At 40.5% G+C, this 17781-nt stretch overlaps 2 protein-coding genes across 16 annotated transcripts in view; one reads left to right on the top strand and one right to left on the bottom strand.

Moving 5' to 3' along the window:
- Positions 1-3890: 3890 nt before the first annotated feature.
- Positions 3891-9511, bottom strand: GSKIP (GSK3B interacting protein). 6 transcript variants are annotated; one of them, XM_042858689.2, is made up of 4 exons: positions 9390-9492; positions 8634-8665; positions 7978-8236; positions 3891-6101 (listed from the first exon to the last, which is right to left on the bottom strand). In XM_042858689.2, the coding sequence occupies exons 3-4, from the start codon at positions 8233-8235 to the stop codon at positions 5940-5942; spliced, it is 420 nt and encodes a 139-aa protein (XP_042714623.1). In that variant the 5' UTR covers position 8236; positions 8634-8665; positions 9390-9492; the 3' UTR covers positions 3891-5939. The 6 variants fall into 6 exon arrangements, with proteins under 6 accessions (XP_042714623.1, XP_005307078.1, XP_008164169.1 ...); XM_005307021.5 differs by having other exon boundaries at positions 9371-9474; XM_008165947.4 differs by having other exon boundaries at positions 9072-9398.
- ATG2B (autophagy related 2B) overlaps positions 9500-17781 on the top strand; it is a 77955-nt gene continuing 69673 nt past the window's right edge. For 8 of the 10 annotated variants that reach the window (XM_065593560.1, XM_065593558.1, XM_005307022.5 and 5 more), the window contains exons 1-2: positions 9585-10049; positions 14372-14534. In XM_065593560.1, the coding sequence (XP_065449632.1) occupies positions 9888-10049; positions 14372-14534 (325 nt within the window). In that variant the 5' untranslated portion in view covers positions 9585-9887. Of the gene's footprint in view, positions 10050-14371; positions 14535-17781 lie in introns of all 10 variants that reach the window. The other 2 variants (XM_065593562.1, XM_065593561.1) reach the window with 1 other exon arrangement.

Below are 17781 nucleotides of genomic sequence, written 5' to 3'. Positions count from 1 at the left end.
CTGATCTGAGTTAGGTGAGAGGCATTTATATTCACATGGATTTATGTGCTTTTTAAATAAGAGTCAGTATTTCATAGGCATTTTCACTAATATGGTAGAACCCCTATTTTATGAACTAGCTGGGGAGTGAAGTTCATAAAAGTGAGTATCTCACAGTTACAGTAGATTACAGTACCAAAGTTGGAGTAGAGGGCACTATATTGCTTTCTTCTTATCCTCTGAACCAGTTTCCATTACACTGAAAGCATTAAGATCTCTCTTTTATGATTTTTTTTTCCTGTTGGGAAAAATAGTTCATAAAACTAGTTATTCATAAGACTAATGTTTGAAAAAATAAGGTTCTAGCATGTGCAGATTTGCAGATGAATTAAGTGTAAAATAAAAGCTGGGCAGAAGTCCCTCAACCCTGCACTTTTTACACACCTCCATCCTAAGAAAAAAGGGGAGAAGAGGAACAGTGATAGGTAAAGCTGCTCTGTGCTTATCAGACAATTGGTTACTACTATTACATGTTTCAGAAGTAATGGTCAGATGAATATGGTCCTTCCTTAGAACAGGGGATGGTCTATGTGATGGTCATACATATTTATGATTTTAAGGTTGAGGTCCCTTCAACCTTAAAATCATAAATATGTATGTCCAAGAGAGACATTTTACAGTTGTGGATTTGTTCATGGTTCACGTTCTCTATAGTGCACGATCTGCATCTCCATGCACCACTGAGCAATTGTTATTACTGTATGTATGTACTAACACTTTAAGAAGAAACAAGACCATATTGAGCATTTATGTTAATTAACCCCTATCTTTCAAGCTTACTGTGTTTGCCAATCATCTCTCCCCTCAACCTTCTTTTGGTTGGGCTAAACAAGCCAAGCTCTTTGAGTCTCCTTTCATAAGGTAGGTTTTCCATTCCTCACCTCATCATAGTAGCCCTTCTCTGTACCTGTTCTTGCCACCAAATTAAAGAAGTATGGGCTGGATGAATGGACTGTAAGGTGGATAGAAAGCTGGCTAGATCGTCGGGCTCAACGGGTAGTGATCAATGGCTCCATGTCTGGTTGGCAGCCGGTTTCAAGTGGAGTGCCCCAAGGGTCGGTCCTGGGGCCGGTTTTGTTTAATATCTTTATTAATGATCTGGAGGATGGTGTGGACTGCACTCTTAGCAAGTTTGCAGATGACACTAAACTAGGAGGCGTGGTAGATACACTAGAGGGTAGGGATCGGATACAGAGGGACCTAGACAAATTAGAGGATTGGGCAGAAAAAAACCTGATGAGGTTCAACAAGGACAAGTGCAGAGTCCTGCACTTAGGACGGAAGAATCCCATGCACTGCTACAGACTAGGGACCGAATGGCTAGGTAGCAGTTCTGCTGAAAAGGACCTAGGGGTCACAGTGGACGAGAAGCTGGATATGAGTCAACAGTGTGCTCTTGTTGCCAAGAAGGCTAACGGCATTTTGGGCTGTATAAGTAGGGGCATTGCCAGCAGATCGAGGAACGTGATCGTTCCCCTTTATTCGACATTGGTGAGGCCTCATCTGGAATACTGTGTCCAGTTTTGGGCCCCACACTACAAGAAGGATGTGGAAAAATTGGAAAGAGTCCAGCGGAGGGCAACAAAAATGATTAGGGGTCTGGAGCATATGACTTATGAGGAGAGGCTGAGAGAACTGGGATTGTTTAGTCTCCAGAAGAGAAGAATGAGGGGGGATTTGATAGCAGCCTTCAACTACCTGAAGGGGGGTTCCAAAGAGGATGGAGCTCGGCTGTTCTCAGTGGTGGCAGATGACAGAACAAGGAGCAATGGTCTCAAGTTGCGGTGGGGGAAGTCCAGGTTGGATATCAGGAAAAACTATTTCACTAGGAGGGTGGTGAAACACTGGAATGCGTTACCTAGGGAGGTGGTGGAGTCTCCTTCCTTGGAGGTTTTTAAGGCCCGGCTTGACAAAGCCCTGGCTGGGATGATTTAGCTGGGAATTGGTCCTGCTTTGAGCAGGGGGTTGGACTAGATGACCTCTTGAGGTCCCTTCCAACTCTGATATTCTATGATTCTGTTCCAGTCTGAGTTAATCTTTCTGAAACATTTGAGACCAGAATTGCATAGTATTCTAGAGGCCATCTCACCCCTGTCTTGTATGATACCATCACTTCCCTATCTCTACTAGAAATACCTCACCTCAAGCTTCCTAAGACTGCATTAGCCTTTTTCACAGCTGCAGCTCATAGTTCTCCTGTGAGCAACCAATATATCCAGGTTTTTCTCTTCCTTTGTCACTTCCAACTTCTTCTTAGCATATACGCGTGCCTCAGATGGCATGAGATTCATCACCGCATTTAGTCTGCTGGTTGGATCATTAGCTTTCCCAGCTCGGGCAAGGTACTAAGGGGGAATGTAACAAACGCTGATCTGTGCTCCCCCTTCTAGCTGAGCAGTCCTCAATTTATAGCAAAAAGTTGCTATAGAGACAGCTATTTTTTAAGAAGGATCAATGTCCCTAAAAAGTTCAGCACGAGCCGCTGTACTTTTTAATATAATGCAGTTTTACACTGAGAACAGCATCTGCCGTTTTTGCAGTTTGTTTGCTGAGCTAAGCAAAATGATACAGTGCATATGTAACTTAACAAACAATGCAAACAACTGACTGCACTGTTAAAGTATGATATGAGCTTTAGCATACAGCTTCCATTGATCTTAGTAGGTGGTTACAGCTGAATCTTGAGAAATAGTGTTTAAAAAAGCATTTTAGTATTTTTTAAATTGTAATATGCAAGCTAATACCTGAAAGACAACCTTGAGGTATGCATAGTAACTTTTAGATAATGCAGTAGATATAAGCACAGTGATAATCAGCAATAGCAGGTAAACAACAGTATCATTCTTTATACAAAGATGAATTCATCTTATCCTATTTTACATTTGCCTTCCAACACTACTCTGAATCGGAGCAGGCTCTCTTCCTGATATATCCACAATTCGGAGCTCTAAGTACATAGCACTTTCTTCATCATGGAACAAAAGCTTTGGCAGACTTGAGGTCAACTCCATTCTTCAAAATGTTACCAGACATCCTTAGAGCAGGCAGCTGTTTGAGACTCTTATTAAGAGAATACAAAGTGATTAAACAGTGCTAATCTTTAAGACTTTTCATACTGTCCAAGGTTGTGTTTTGCTGTCCATTCCCATTTTTATTTAATTGAAAGCCTATCCATTCTCATCCTTATGAAAGGTATAGCCATAGATCTGTAAATGGATTTCTCAGATGCCCAGCAGCACAGGATCAAAGATTCAGATAGGTATGTGATATAAAGCAACCACGTAAGGAATTGCACTGAAAAGGTCTACTGTTAATTGGCATTTCAACTGAGCATTTTCTATTTAAGAGCATTCCCACATGTTACAAGCATACCCAACCCCATTAAGTGCATGACTGGAATCCCTTTTCATTTTCAAGTTATAATGTAGTCAATTATTTCTAGGGAAGCAGGTGAGATCTGTGGCTTATGCAGCCTTCCACCAAGTTTAAGAAGCCTTTAACAGAAGGCATAATTTCTGTTGTAAAGCTTTAAGTGCTTCAAAATATTCCTTGTCAGCCATAGGCATATTCAAGTTAAGTGAAGAGTTACTATAATGTAATAACTACCCTTTAAGTTGTTCACTAATGTTTCTTAAGTACTTAATCTCCATCCCTTTTTTACATTGATCTGCATTACTATTCAACATGCCAATTTTAAATGCTCTTATATATTTGTACACTGCAGCCAAAGATATTGTTTAAGCTACCATGTGTTTACCTGACTTGTGTGTCTGAGACTTGCAGGTTTAGAAAGATAGAGGTATACATTTTCAATGTATTTTGGAGGAGGAGAATAAAAAGCTGATCATATATAAGTTTGTGCATTTATTCAAGTGTCTAGTCAGGTGCATTGTTACATGGGTAGATATTTAGACATAAACTTGGCAAAGTACGTTTTCCTCATAGAGGATTAAAGCACATGCCACAAATCTGGGGGGAAAAAAAGTTGAACAATTTTCTTAGAGCATGAAAATACTTTTAACCAAAATATATATTAAACTGTAGGACAGAAGATTAACATGAGATGTTTCAACCTAAGAAGATAATAAAACAAAAACATTACACTTGAAAACAGAAGCTTTGACTGTAGGTGCCTTCTCAGTCATAATTACAGCATCATTGCCACAAAACTATAATAAACACTCAACTTGTTAACTGGTCCCTCAAATTAATGCGACTGATCTTCAGCTGGGGTCAATTAGTCTAGCTCTGTTGAAGTCAGTGGAGCATGTTTATTTACAACAGCTGATGATCAAGCCCTCTCTTTGGATTCACATTTACTTTATTCTCCCATGTTTCATGCTAGAAACAAAGGCAGAATTACATAAACAAGGATGCATAAATATTGAATACTATAAGAATGCAAAAAAGTGTTTAATCATATAATGTTAGTTCAATAGTACTGGTGCTTTAAACCAACTGAATACTTTTCAAAAAGTCTCTTCCATTCAGACATACAAGTCTCTTCCAAACATTTGAAAACTTACAGTAGCACAATAAGTTTATAAAGAGCTTTGTATTTTTTTATAAAATAGAAAATACATAACTGTCTCCCAATTCAATATCAATCTCTGAATATTTCCTACAGCCTTAGGTTTCAAACCAATATACTGCATTGACATTATATACTTACTGTTCTTTAGGACAGGATACTGTACAATTGAGGAAAAGGGAAGCCTTACAGGAATACCTAAGCACTGCACTGTAAAAAGTAAAGACTGAAGCAAAAATACTTGAGTATATTCTGTACATCATGTAAACAAACATTTAGAATAATAAACAGGCTAATATGTCTTCCTCCCCTCCCAAAGTTATAACATTAGTATGGTCTATATTTAAGAAAAAATGTCACCTGTTCTTCCTACTTTACTTCTGTGCTTAGCTCATTTGCAAATTTAGATAATACATTCATATGCTAACGGTTATCTTTTCTTTACTGAAGACAAGGGTACACTGAATAATACTGAACATTGCTTTTAACTCAACAAGGACAGTAAGGTCTGCTCTAAACTAGAAATCAGGTCAACTTAACTATGTCAGTCAGGGCTACCAAAAATCTACACCCCTGAGTAGTGCATTTAAACTGACCTAAGTCCCTGTGTAGACAGCACTAGATCAATGGAAGAATTCTTCAGTTAGCTTAGCTGTCACCTCTTGGGGTGGTGGATTTCCAACAGGAGATTCTGAAGTGCTACACTGGCACAGCTACATCAGCACGGCTGCAGTATTTTAAGTACAGACAAGCCCAGAGTAAGTAATGTTCAAATGATATGATATTGTGAGGTGCATATTTTGTGAATGAAGCAGAGAGTTTTCAGGTTTGCATACAAAAATTTGAGCTGAAATAGATATCCTCTAAGTGAACTAAAGTAGCTCCCATTAATTTAGCTAGAACAAGTAGCTAAAATTTGGTTTTAAGGAGTTAAAGTTTACAGATAGACACATTAAGAAAGCATTACTACTTCCATACATGTCATTCAAGCTTTGAACAGTACCAATTAAGATATTTCATAGAATAAAATATTGGATCATATTGCTTTGCAAAGAGATCAAATTTCTTCAAATGCTGTAGAAAGCAAGTCACTTTCAACTGATGAGCTACAGCAGAGTTAAACAAAAAAAGGTACTACTTCTATAGTCCACCAAGATAGCTTAAAGTGGCCTTATGGACAAAGCAGAGCCATAGCAACACTGATATTTTACAAGTCACTACTATTGTAAGGAACCTACATGTTTAGACAAGAAATGAAGCTTGATATATGTTTCTGGCTATATCTGAAAGCAGAATCTCAATAACTCATACTAAGAATTCCCACCATCATTAATCATTCCCCAACATGTGCTTGTTACTGCAGACTGAATCATGATTGCCCATCCCTTTTCAAAGCTTCCAGTCTCTGTAGCAGTGCATTTCCAAAAGCTTCACGATATGCTGGGCTAAGAGAGTCCAATAAAGAGTAGACAGTCTCATGATACGCAGTTTGTAAACCATCATCAGCCTGGTCAAAAGCATAACCCACCACCTGTTGCGAAGAGACCAATAGTTATTTTTTTTTGTGGTTAATCATTTCATCATGGGAACCACAAAAATCACAAAATTAGTCACATATTAGTACGCTACACAGAAGGATTGCCAGACACGACAAACCTATACTTCGTAGTGTTGTTGTAATCATGTTGGTCCCGGGATACCAGAGACAAGTTGGGTGAAGTAATATCTTTTGTTGGTGAAAGAGACAAACTTTTGAGCTTACACAAAGCTCCTCTTCAGGTCTCAAAAGGTACTCAGTGTTGCAGCTAAAGACAAGATGGAACAGACCGTCTAGCATAAATAGTTAAAAACGTAGGAGACTATTCAAGGTGAAGTGTATTTAACTGACACTCAGGTCTGGTCTACACTAAAAAGTTAGGTTGACACATCTATGTTGCTCAGGGGTGTGAAAAATCCATACCCCCAAGCAATGTAGTTAAGGTGACCTAACCCCTGATGTAGAAGTACTAGGTTGACAGAAGGATCCTTCTGTCAACCTAATTACATCCTCTCAGAGAGGTGGATCACTTACGTTGATGGCGAACCCCTCCCATCAATGTAGGTAGTGTCTACACTTGAAATCCTATAGCGGTACAGCAGTGCCACTGTAGCACTTCAAGTGTTGACAAGCCCTGAAGAAGAGAAGAGCTCTGTGTAAGCTCGAAAGCTTGTCTCTTTTACCAAGAGAAGTTGGTTCAATAAACCCTACTCAAGTTCAATAAAGAAGTTGGTTCAATAAAGCCTACTTCGTCCTCCCTACTCAAGATGTTAGTAACAATTCATCCTCTAAAGGAGTTTCCAATATTCTTTTCTCATAAAACTGAGAGCACCAAAGACATTAAATATAGAGGCTTACTTCTGAATTTGGCTGGAAGTTCTCATTTCACCACACAAGTATTTGCACAAGCAATTTAAATAGTGTGAAAGGGAGATGCATGCATAGAAATCAATAGTTAGTTTCTTATTAAGTCACAGACAAGGTAAAGATTACAGTAGTCTGTTCTATAAAATATAGTATTGTGCCCACATCAGACTACATCATCTACTTTTTTTAAAGCCTTCTTCAATTGTGGTGCACTTTTCTCAGACAACTGTGGACTAGAAGATTGAAGAACTACAGTAAAAAAAAAAAAAAAAAAAAAAAAAAAAAAAAAAGGTCACCTGTAACACCAAACATTTCAATTATCTACTTCCATCTTTATCATTTTGTAGATGTCTCTGATAAATACCTGCTTTCATAATCTAGGTTAACTCTGTTGTGTTATTACGGTAGACTAAAGGCATTGGAGAAAACAGATGAGGATGGCCATTACCTCACTTCATTAAACAGGATGCCAAAAATGTACCCTCTACTTTGGCTAAGAGCACATGTCAAGGATACCACAAGCCTCAGCTCTTAGTTTCCAGGGTTGTGCCATTTTGTCAGAAAATTATTTTTTTAAAAGTACCAAAATTTCCTATCTTTATCTAATGCCTCACTTTAGCACCAGTTACTGTTATCAGCCTGTGTTAGTGAAACATAGATAAAGCCATGCACAGAAAAATAAAAATTGTATACTATACCCCAGTTATGCAGGGCATAAACACTGTTACAACATACAGAGCTTTACTTCAAATAGTGGTCATTGCATCAGTTCTAATTTAACATTTTTCCATGCATGTAAGATGCACTTTGGCAAGACAAGTGTGTTAAATCCTCCCCTTTTGGGTTTAATTGAAATGGCATACTAGCTGAATTTTGAAGTATGAAATATTCAATAAAGAAAAGAGCCTATGCTGCTTTGATGACAACTGAAAATTTTTACTAGATATCTTCCAATTATTATTTACTGTAAACAAAGAAGCTTTATAAAGGATAAGTAAGTTACCCTAAGTCCTGCTTCTGTGAGCTCCAGGCAATATCTGTTTCTTTCCCTTGTCTCCACATTGATATATGCCACATCCTCTGCACATGGAAGGTTTTTTGAGACAAACATGTTGCTGACAGCAAACAGAACATCATTCACAACAGCTTCCGCCTCTAGTCTCATATCCTTCACATCTGTTCCTTCAATGTCCTTATATTCAGAATCTTCTTCAAACCCTGTGTTACTGGACAACTCCATGGGATTGTAATCAGTCTCCATTCTGTGTATGGAAACACCATATTCAATTTTATATGGCCACAAATGCTTATTATGCAAGATCAATGGTATAAAACAGCAGATTTTTTTCCCCAACAGAAAGAACTATTTTAAGATGCATTCAATGTCATTCAAAAACAAAGGAAGATATGGGCCCTGTAGGGCTACTAGAAGACCAACCAAAATTTTTGTTTTATTGGAGGCGTCTCAAAAGACAGGGTATTAACCACAATGTTTCAGCAAAACAAACTCACAGTTCTGTGAATAAACAGCTATGGTATTAAAGCAAGTGATAATGCACACATCTATATTTTATAAGCACAGCATACAATGTTCTTAACGCACAAGCAATGGACATTGCTTTACAATAACCTGTTATGAGTCAGTCCTAAACAACTCACCTGCTGGTCCCCAACGAGTGAAGAATTGATGTCTGCATCAGCAGGTGCAAGAAGGGGAAGAGAGACGAAAGGGGAAACTACTGAGTCAAAGGAAAGCTCAAACTCTTGGAGTGAAAGTGAATGTCACTAATATTTAAAGGAGCTATTTAGTAAAACGGGCTGTTTGCCTGTAATGAAAGTCAATTCGTTCAGCCTCTCTCTGTACCGGTTTGTTAATACAAAGGCCAGTAGCATGTGTTGACACACAAAAAGGCTGAACACACGGGCACGTTTTCTACGTTAGTCCTAAAATGAAAGTCATGCAAGATGAAAAGCAACGTAACCCCCCTTTCCAAGCCCCATTCTGTCCTCGGGGCAGGGAGCTCCCAGAGCACCGTAACACACCCCACAGCCGAGAGGGCTTGAGACTACCCGCGCACGCCCAGTGCAGCACGGCACCTCACGCTCGAGAACGACCCCGCTCCTGGTAACTCCCTGGGGCTAGAGGCACAGACGAGAAGGGGCCGGAAGAGCAGCTCGCAGCAGGCAGCCCCGCCGCTCCCTGAAGAAGGGCCTGCAGAGCAGTCACCGCGGTGACAGCCGCACAGCGCGCAGGAGAATCGGGCAGCGAAGCCTCGTTAGCTCCACCCTGGGCTTAATACGGGGGAAAAAACCCTAACACAGCGGCGGGACGGGCCCTAGAGCCGCCGCCTCTTCAGCTACTCCCCCGTGCCGCAGGCCAGGACCAGCCCAGTCACCTGTCCGCCACAAACGCGCCTCTCGTCCGTCTTCTACGGCCGCTGAGGAGGAGCTTTGCCACCCACTCCGACTTCCACCTCATGCCCGCCCCTTCACTTCCGCCCCTCTCTGTGACTTCACTTCCGCTTGAACGTCAGCTGGCGTCACTGTCGCTCGGTTCTGGTGAAAGGGGGAGAGTAGAGGCTCGTAGGAGGCGGCGGGTCCGCTGAGCGGATCGAAGCCAGGTGGCAGTGCGCGCGCGCCCCGCGGTAGAGCCCCGAAGTCACTAGCCGCCCCCCCCGCATCCCAGGGCGCTGAGAAGATGGCGGCGACGGCTCAGTGAGGATGGAGCTACCCGTCACTGCTTTCTCCCCCTGAGGGTGCGGGGTCCGGCCCCACGGGGTGCGAGTGGGGGACCGGGGACCGTAGGGAGCCCTTTCCCTAGCAGAGTTGACTCGAGCCCGGCAGCTCCCCGCCCCCCATCGCCCCAGCCGATTAGCCCCCTCTTTCCAGCCCAGTGACAACCCCCCCGCCACCATGCCTTGGCCTTTCTCAGAGTCCATCAAGAAAAGGGCCTGCAGGTACCTGCTGCAGAGGTACTTGGGCCACTTCCTGCAGGAGAAACTCAGTCTGGAGCAGCTCAGCTTGGATCTGTACCAGGGCACCGGCTCTTTGGCGCAGGTCCCTCTGGATAAATGGGTAAGAGAGGTGCTGTCCCTGCTGCTCCTGAGGGATCAGCCCCAAGCCCCTCCCCTTCTTCGTGTGCCAGCTGTTTTATTTTTAAATCACAATTTTGCCTTAAAAATAAAAGTCAAGTCTAATATTTTAAATAGGGAACTATTGTACTTGTCGCCATAGTGTCTGAACATCTTGCAATAAAATAAATAGACAGTTTGGTGCAGTTGGTTTTCCTGCCCTCCCCATGTGCAGTAACACTGAGTGGGGTTTGGGTGCTTTTAAAAATGTTGTTTGAAAGCAAAGGCAAAGAGATGGCTCTTGAGCATGGCCTCAAGATGGCAAGATAGCTGGCCAATCAGTTCTTCGGAAAGGAGATTGCTAAAAATGCTCCATCTCCAACTCTTTTGTGGCTTTATGGACAGCTCCACTGTTCTTGAATAGAGGAAGCTCTGTTGTCATGGAAGGACCTGGTAGTGGAGAGAGAACTGGTAGCTCAAACCCAGACCACTGAGAGCTTTAAAAAATAGCTCCCTGGCCTAGAGATGGACCCAGCATTTGGTTGTGAGTCAATGACAGAAGCAGTGGGAGTGGGAGGATCTTGCTCTGCTGATGTTGCTTAGCCCTGGACTGCCACATTCTGAACCAAACTGATTTTTCTCAGGCCTTGCATATTCATTCCCAGATATAGTTTTGCAGTAATCTAGCCTGGCAGTCACAACAACATGAATCTTTATGGCTGGGTCTGTATCTATTAATATTTGGCAGTCTCTCGGCCAGCAGTCAGAAGAAGAAGGTATTTCTAGGAACTGTTGACATTTGGGTCTCCATTATCCGGGAGAATTTTAAGGCTGAGCATCATTTTGACTATATGTGGCTTGACTGATAGGGTATCAGTTTATTCTTCACTGAACAAGTTCACTGTTTTCTATCCACCTTCACTGAACAAGGTGGATAGAAAGCTGGCTAGATCGTCGGGCTCAATGGCATTCCATGAGTGATCAATGGCTCCATGTCTAGTTGGCAGCCGGTATCAAGCGGAGTGCCCCAAGGGTCGGTTCTGGGGCCGGTTTGTTCAATTAATTCATTAATGATCTGGAGGATGGCATGGACTGCACCCTCGGCAAGTTTGCAGATGACACTAAACTGGGAGGAGTGGTAGATACACTAGAGGGTAGGGATAGGATATAGAGGGACCTAGACAAATTAGAGGATTGGGCCAAAAAAAATCTGATGAGGTTCAACAAGGACAAGTACAGAGTCCTGCACTTAGGACGGAAGAATCCCATTTACTGCTACAGACTAGGGACCGAATGGCTAGGCAGCAGTTCTGCAGAGAAGGACCTAGGGGTTACAGTGCATGGGAAACTGGATATGAGTTAACAGTGTGCCCTTGTTGCCAAGAAGGCTAACGGCATTTTGGGCTGTATAAGTAGGGGCGTTGCCAGCAGATCGAGGGACGTGATCATTCCCCTCTATTTGACATTGGTGAGGCCTTATCTGGAGTAGTGTGTCTAGTTTTGGGCCCCACACTACAAGAAGGATGTGGAAAAATTGGAAAGAGTCCAGTGGAGGGCAACAAAAATGATTAGGAGGCTGGAGCACATGTCTTATGAGGAGAGGCTGGGGGGAACTGGGATTGTTTAGTCTGCAGAAGAGAAGAATGAGGGGTGATTTGATAGCTGCTTTCAACTACCTGAAAGGGGGTTCCAAAGAGGATGGATCTAGACTGTTCTCACTGGCTGACTGTATGAGATGCTAGGGAGGTCTAGTAGCATGAATATGACTGTTTGCTGTCCATGGCTATGAACAGACTGTCCAACTACCAAGAAAACATAAATTGTTTCTGTACCATATTCTGGTATAAAGTCCAGCTGAGCAGGTTCCAAAATAGTAGTAGAGGTCAGGTGTTCTTGGAGTTGATATTTTGCAAGCTATTCAATCACTTTGCTCAGGAATGGGAAATTAGACATTGGGTGGTATATTGTGTCAAATTACAGATCTGAATATGCCTTTTTTTGATGTTGCAAAGGTCGTAAGCTTCTCTCTTCAAGGGAGTTGTTGAGGTCTGTAAATATGTGGCCCCAGAACTCTTAACTGCCCTTCACCAGCGAGGAAGGCCATGGGTCAGTCTCATGGGCTGCAATGTGATGCCATGATTCCAGAATTCTTTTATGTGAAATCTGGGTTGTAGGCCTTGGTTTGTTTGTTTAAGCCCTCAATCCTGTAAACATGTGTGCTTAACTTTACTACTAGTAAACTACCACTAAACTTTGCCAGTAGTAAAGTTAAGCATGCAGACTTGGGGTCTTATTCTGTAAAATAGATATTATAGTAGTAGTGTTGTAAGTGTTTTATGTAAAGGACTTCTGAGATGCCCTAGATAAAAGACACTTTGTAAATGCAAAATATTAATTTCTTCATTTGGTCCTGTGGGGCAGCTGTTTTTGTGTAATAGGTGGGCAGACTTAATGTTTTGATAAGATTTCAGTGCCCTCTAGTGGATATTAAAACAATCTTTGCTAGTTTCACTAGACTTGAAAGATAAACATTATGAACCCTTGCAATTTACGTAAAGTGCTTGTACTAAAGAAAGTTTGTAAAATTTGCATATAATATTCATTTTCCAGTTCGGAGAAACTTTTTTTTTTTCTGGGCAGTGTTTTCTGGCCTATAAATTAGTGAGTAGCTAATGCTCTTTAGATATGGCTCACTCATGCATGACAGAAAGATTGCAAAAACAGGTGTTGCGAAAGTGCTACAGCTGCTTTTTTTTTTTTTTCCAAGTCACTTTAAACCTGCTGTCTACATGTCCTCAAGGAGGCTGTAGTTTTAACCTTAATTATTTTCTCATTTTTGTTCTGTTTTGAACTGTTTGTTTTTCATCTACTAGTTTCATTTAACTTCTTAAAAATATTTTAACATACATAATATATACACCATTGTCTTGGTGTTTACAGTATACAGAGGGACAAGTTCTGGCCTCCGCTATACTTGTTCAACCCCTTTGACCTCAAGAGGGTTGCACTGTCTAATGCAGGTCAGAATTTAGCCCACAATATTTGTGATTGAATAGATAAATAGGCTTAATGATTGATTTCTCTGCTGCTTCTGATGTTAACCCCGCAAAGCCTTTCCATGTCCTGAATTTTCATTGACTTCAGTGGAAATTCCTCAGTGATGTAGGATCAAGCCAGCAGTTGGTGTAGATGTGTGGAGTTTTACAATTTTATTTTAAATACTTTTTAGTCATTCACTTGCTAAACAGATCTTTATCTTTTATTAATGCCATTTAACTGTAATAAACATACACTTGTATTTTTTCTTATAGTTTGCTTAAAATAGTTGGAAAGATAACAATAAATTTTCCTTTCTGTTTCCCTGTATGTAGTTTGTAAAAAGAGATCTGAGGCCAGACTTATTCAAAATTTGTTTTGATATGCTAGATTTTATTAATGTTCATATATAGAAATGTCCATACATATAGCTCAAATACATGTGAAATACCACAGTTTGAATGTATAGCTCATTTTTGTGTTAGCAACAAGTTTTAACTAATCTACACTAATATTTTTCTGCTGATACTTCTGCTACTTGAAACATTTCGCTTTGTTGATTGATGTCTACAGTTACTGCATTATTTTTTATTAGCGAAAAAGGTTTAACTGCATTGAACTGTAATCAGTCATATACATATGATAAATCAAATTGTTTCTTTCCAGAACTGTTTCAGGGTCTGATTCAACTCTTGTTAAAGTCAGTGAGACTCTTTACATGCAGTACAATAGAAATAAATCTTTTTGGCTCAGTTGTCACAGTCAGACAAGTATACAATGAGCATTACATCATATTTAGTTGTTTGGCTTGTGTCCTAATCAAAGATTCTTTTCACAATGAACAAACTGTTTTTATCCATTTAATAATAATATAATAATATATGGAGCTATACTTATCTCATAGAACTGAAGGGACCCTGAAAGGTCATCGAGTCCAGTCCCCTGCCTTCACTAGCAGGACCAAGTACTAATTTACTAATTTACTATTCTGGCCTCTCCTATAACTGTAATTAATTTTTATTTTTGTGATAACACTTTAAGATCCGATACTATAATATTTCTGTTAGCAACATATGGAAATTTATGTGAACAGTTCAGTAGTATAGATCATAAGAAAAAACACAGCTGGAACTGTATTAGATTAAAAGTTTAGTGCTTAATTAGCATGCATCATTGACAGAACCAAAGTAGAGGATAACTTTTTAAATATATTAATTTAATTCCTTTTAACATATCTTAAATGTTTTGCTTCTGTTAATATGAGCGTAATTTTGGATTCTCTACTTTTAGTGTCTTAATGAGATTCTGGAATCAGCAGATGCACCTCTGGAAGTCACTGAAGGGTTTATCCAATCAATTTCTCTGTCTGTTCCATGGGGGTCATTGCTACAGGATAACTGTGCACTAGAAGTGAAAGGATTAGAGATGGTCTTCAGGCCAAGGCCTCGTCTTGGTAGGTTTATTGCATTATCTTATTTGGCTCAGTGTTTTACACTGATAAATTAGGAGAATTCTAATGTTCAAATGTTTGAGATTATACTGGCAGTTTTGCTTCAACCGGTTCTGTGTTTTTTATTTAATTTTTTTGATAACATTACGTGTACAGGATAAAAATTTGTGCCTGGGCACTATTTGTTTAACATATCTATCTTCGAAAAAGAGAATACAATAATTATCAAGTATTCTTCAATAGGTCAGCAGTTTACTTCATTTAAGTCTATAATATTTTGAAGTTCTGTGTCTTTGCTTGCACATTTACATAGATGTAATTTCTAAAATTACTAAAGAAATGTTTCCTCATATGTGTCCGTTTAGTCTCTAACATTTTATAATCAAACAGCCATGCTCCCATATTTTTGCTTCTGCTTATTTTTGAGTCATAGGAAAATTCTCTAAAGACCTTAATTGGGACTGGTCTATCCATAATGTGGTATGCTGCCATGTGAGGACCACAAGTTTGTATTCTGTTTCATTTGTGCTATCTGGGCAAGTTGTATTGTATAGGTGGCCCGTTAAATTGTGGATGGAAGAGAGTGCTTTATTAGTTATCTATTATACAGTAGCTCCTACTGGCCAGTTTGAGTAGATAGCTGAACTTGACTGGATGGGAACTGATTACTGCTCATGGCTGGAGGATGCTGCAATGGCATAGACTTATTATGAGGAGAGATAGTGATACTGTTTCCTGTGGGTTTGTAATTGGGTGGCTGCTTCACATATGTCCTCTTGTGGCCTCTGGGTGGCCCTGCAAGTGGGTCCCCACTCCCTCAGTTTCCCCCTTCATGGGTCTTCAGTAACTCACAAACCCTTGTACCCATTTTCACCACTTCTTGGGTTCTGGTTTAAGTTAGCAAACATTCAAAATAAAGTTTGCAAATCCATTTGTTTACCCTTTATCAGGTCACTCCCAGGCCTTCCTTGCCTGCAGACTCACTCCCCAACTTTCTCTACTGGAATCTGTTTGCTCCCAGCAGCTTCTGTACTCCACCTTTGGTCTCCCTGAGAATCTCCTCTCTACAGCTTCTTGCTGCTCTTTAGGGAAATCAGCTGATCCCTGCTCAGATGTCCCTCCTTAGTAACTAGGGTTGGCTGCCCCCTGGCCTCCAACCCTTAAAGGGGTGAGCCATCCTGCTACAGGGTTCTTTCAGACTCTTTGTGGAAAAGCACTGTCATGCTATCTAGAGTGGCTCACAACCATGAGTGCTTACCTCAGGGCAGACTGTTAAAAACAGGGCAGACACCCCAAACCGTGATCTATAATTAAATTTCACCAAGTCAGTAACAAATGTGAACTCCTGGATATCTATAACCGTCTTACCATGGAGTCACAGACAGGCCCCTTAGACTCTCCAGTCTATCTTGCACCCCAAGCAAACTGGACTTAATAAATGGATAAATGGTCACTTACACCAAAAACCACACCACATTCAGGTTGATTCCAGTCCCACGAGACCAGTCACGTACCCGGATCAATTGGTACTGTAGATTTTACACCAAAGACACAGCCTGTAGCCAATCCTGTAATAAACTCTCAAGATTTATTAACTAGGAAACAGAAATGAATTATTTACAGGTTAAAGTGAGCAAACATATACACACAAATGAGTTAGCATCTAAACCCTTAGAGTGACAGAGTTGTAGTGATCTACCAATTCTAAGTGTCTTTCAGGGTGGACCCAGGAGGCAGCTGGACTATTCCCATGCCTGAATTCACAAGTTCAGAGCAAGCATTTTCAAAGTTATAAAGCAAAACTTATGTATTTTCTTATAGCATGGAATACAGACATTGCAAGTAAGATTAATGCATGTAGCAACTTACAAGTATTTCATAGTCTAAACACACAAAATACATTCTAATAAGACTAATACCTGTTTTGAGCAAAACTAACGTACAGGTGACTTGTTCTGGTTTCCCCAGGGTTGTCAGTTCTTAGCTAATGCCTGGCATCTGGCCTGCCAGCATACAAAGCACATTTTGGTGGCTACCACAAACACTTAGTTTGCAACTAGCTGGGTGTAAATCTACTCCACTCTCATTTGCTACATGCTCACTGTCCATGTGGACCCTGCTGCTGTGCACTAGTGGGTTTGATCTGTCCTGCTTTGAAATTGGAGTGGATCAGTGTGCACTAGGGAGCTTTTAGAGCTTGACAACAGGGTCTGCGAGGACACTTAATTCGTGGTAGCCTAGTATGGGATAGATTTACATCCCAGCTTGCTGTGAACCAGGTGTTCATGTAGACAAGCCCTTTGGTGCTGTGCCCTAGTACAGTGGCTCTTAACTTTCCAGACTACTGTACCCATTTCAGAAGTCTGATTTGTCTTGTGTACCCCCAAGTTTCAGTTCACTTAAAAAATACTTGCTTACAAAAAAAATGCAAAAGTGTCACAGTACACTATTTCTGATAAATTGCTTACTTTCTCATTTTTAACATATACACCTCTACCCCGATATAACGCGACCCGATATAACATGAATTCAGATATAACGTGGTAAAGCAGCGCTCCGGGGGGGGCTGCACATCTCAGCAGATCAAAGCAAGTTCGATATAATGCGGTTTCACCTACAACGCAGTAAGATTTTTTTGGCTCCCGAGGACAGTGTTATATCGGGGTAGAGGTGTAATTATAAAATAAATCAATTGGAATATAAATATTGTATTTACATTTCCGTGTATAGTATGTAGAACCATAAAAACAAGTAATTATCTGTATGAAATTTTAGTTTGTACTGACTTCGCTAGTGCTTTTTATGTAGCCTATTGTAAAACTAAGCAACTATCTAGATGAGTTGATGTACCCCCTGGATGACCTATGTGTACCCCCAGAGTACACATGCCCCTGATTGAGAACCATTGCCCTAGTACGCAGAAGTCTTCTTCAGAACAGTGTTTGAGGGACTGGTAGAACCGTCCAGCTTGTCTGTGTTCACACTGGCACTAACCTAGTTCAAACTAGACTGGTTAGGCTTTAACTTGTTATTAAATATGCTGAAAAGTAGTCTGTTCTAATGCATTATTAACCACGTGTGAACTATTTGGGGCATTTTTGTTTGTGGATACATATTTTTATACAAACATCCTAAGGGTTTAAACTGTTTTAATTTTTATAGTATAGAACAGGCCACAGTGTCTTTTACACTGCTCAGGATCTGAATTTTGATAAAGAAAAGATAAGATAAATGCTTTTATGCTGCCTTT

Source organism: Chrysemys picta, chromosome 4 (genome assembly GCF_011386835.1).
Source record: "Chrysemys picta bellii isolate R12L10 chromosome 4, ASM1138683v2, whole genome shotgun sequence".
Classification (NCBI taxonomy): Eukaryota; Metazoa; Chordata; order Testudines; family Emydidae; genus Chrysemys; species Chrysemys picta.
This window is presented reverse-complemented; position numbering and strand designations above follow the sequence as displayed.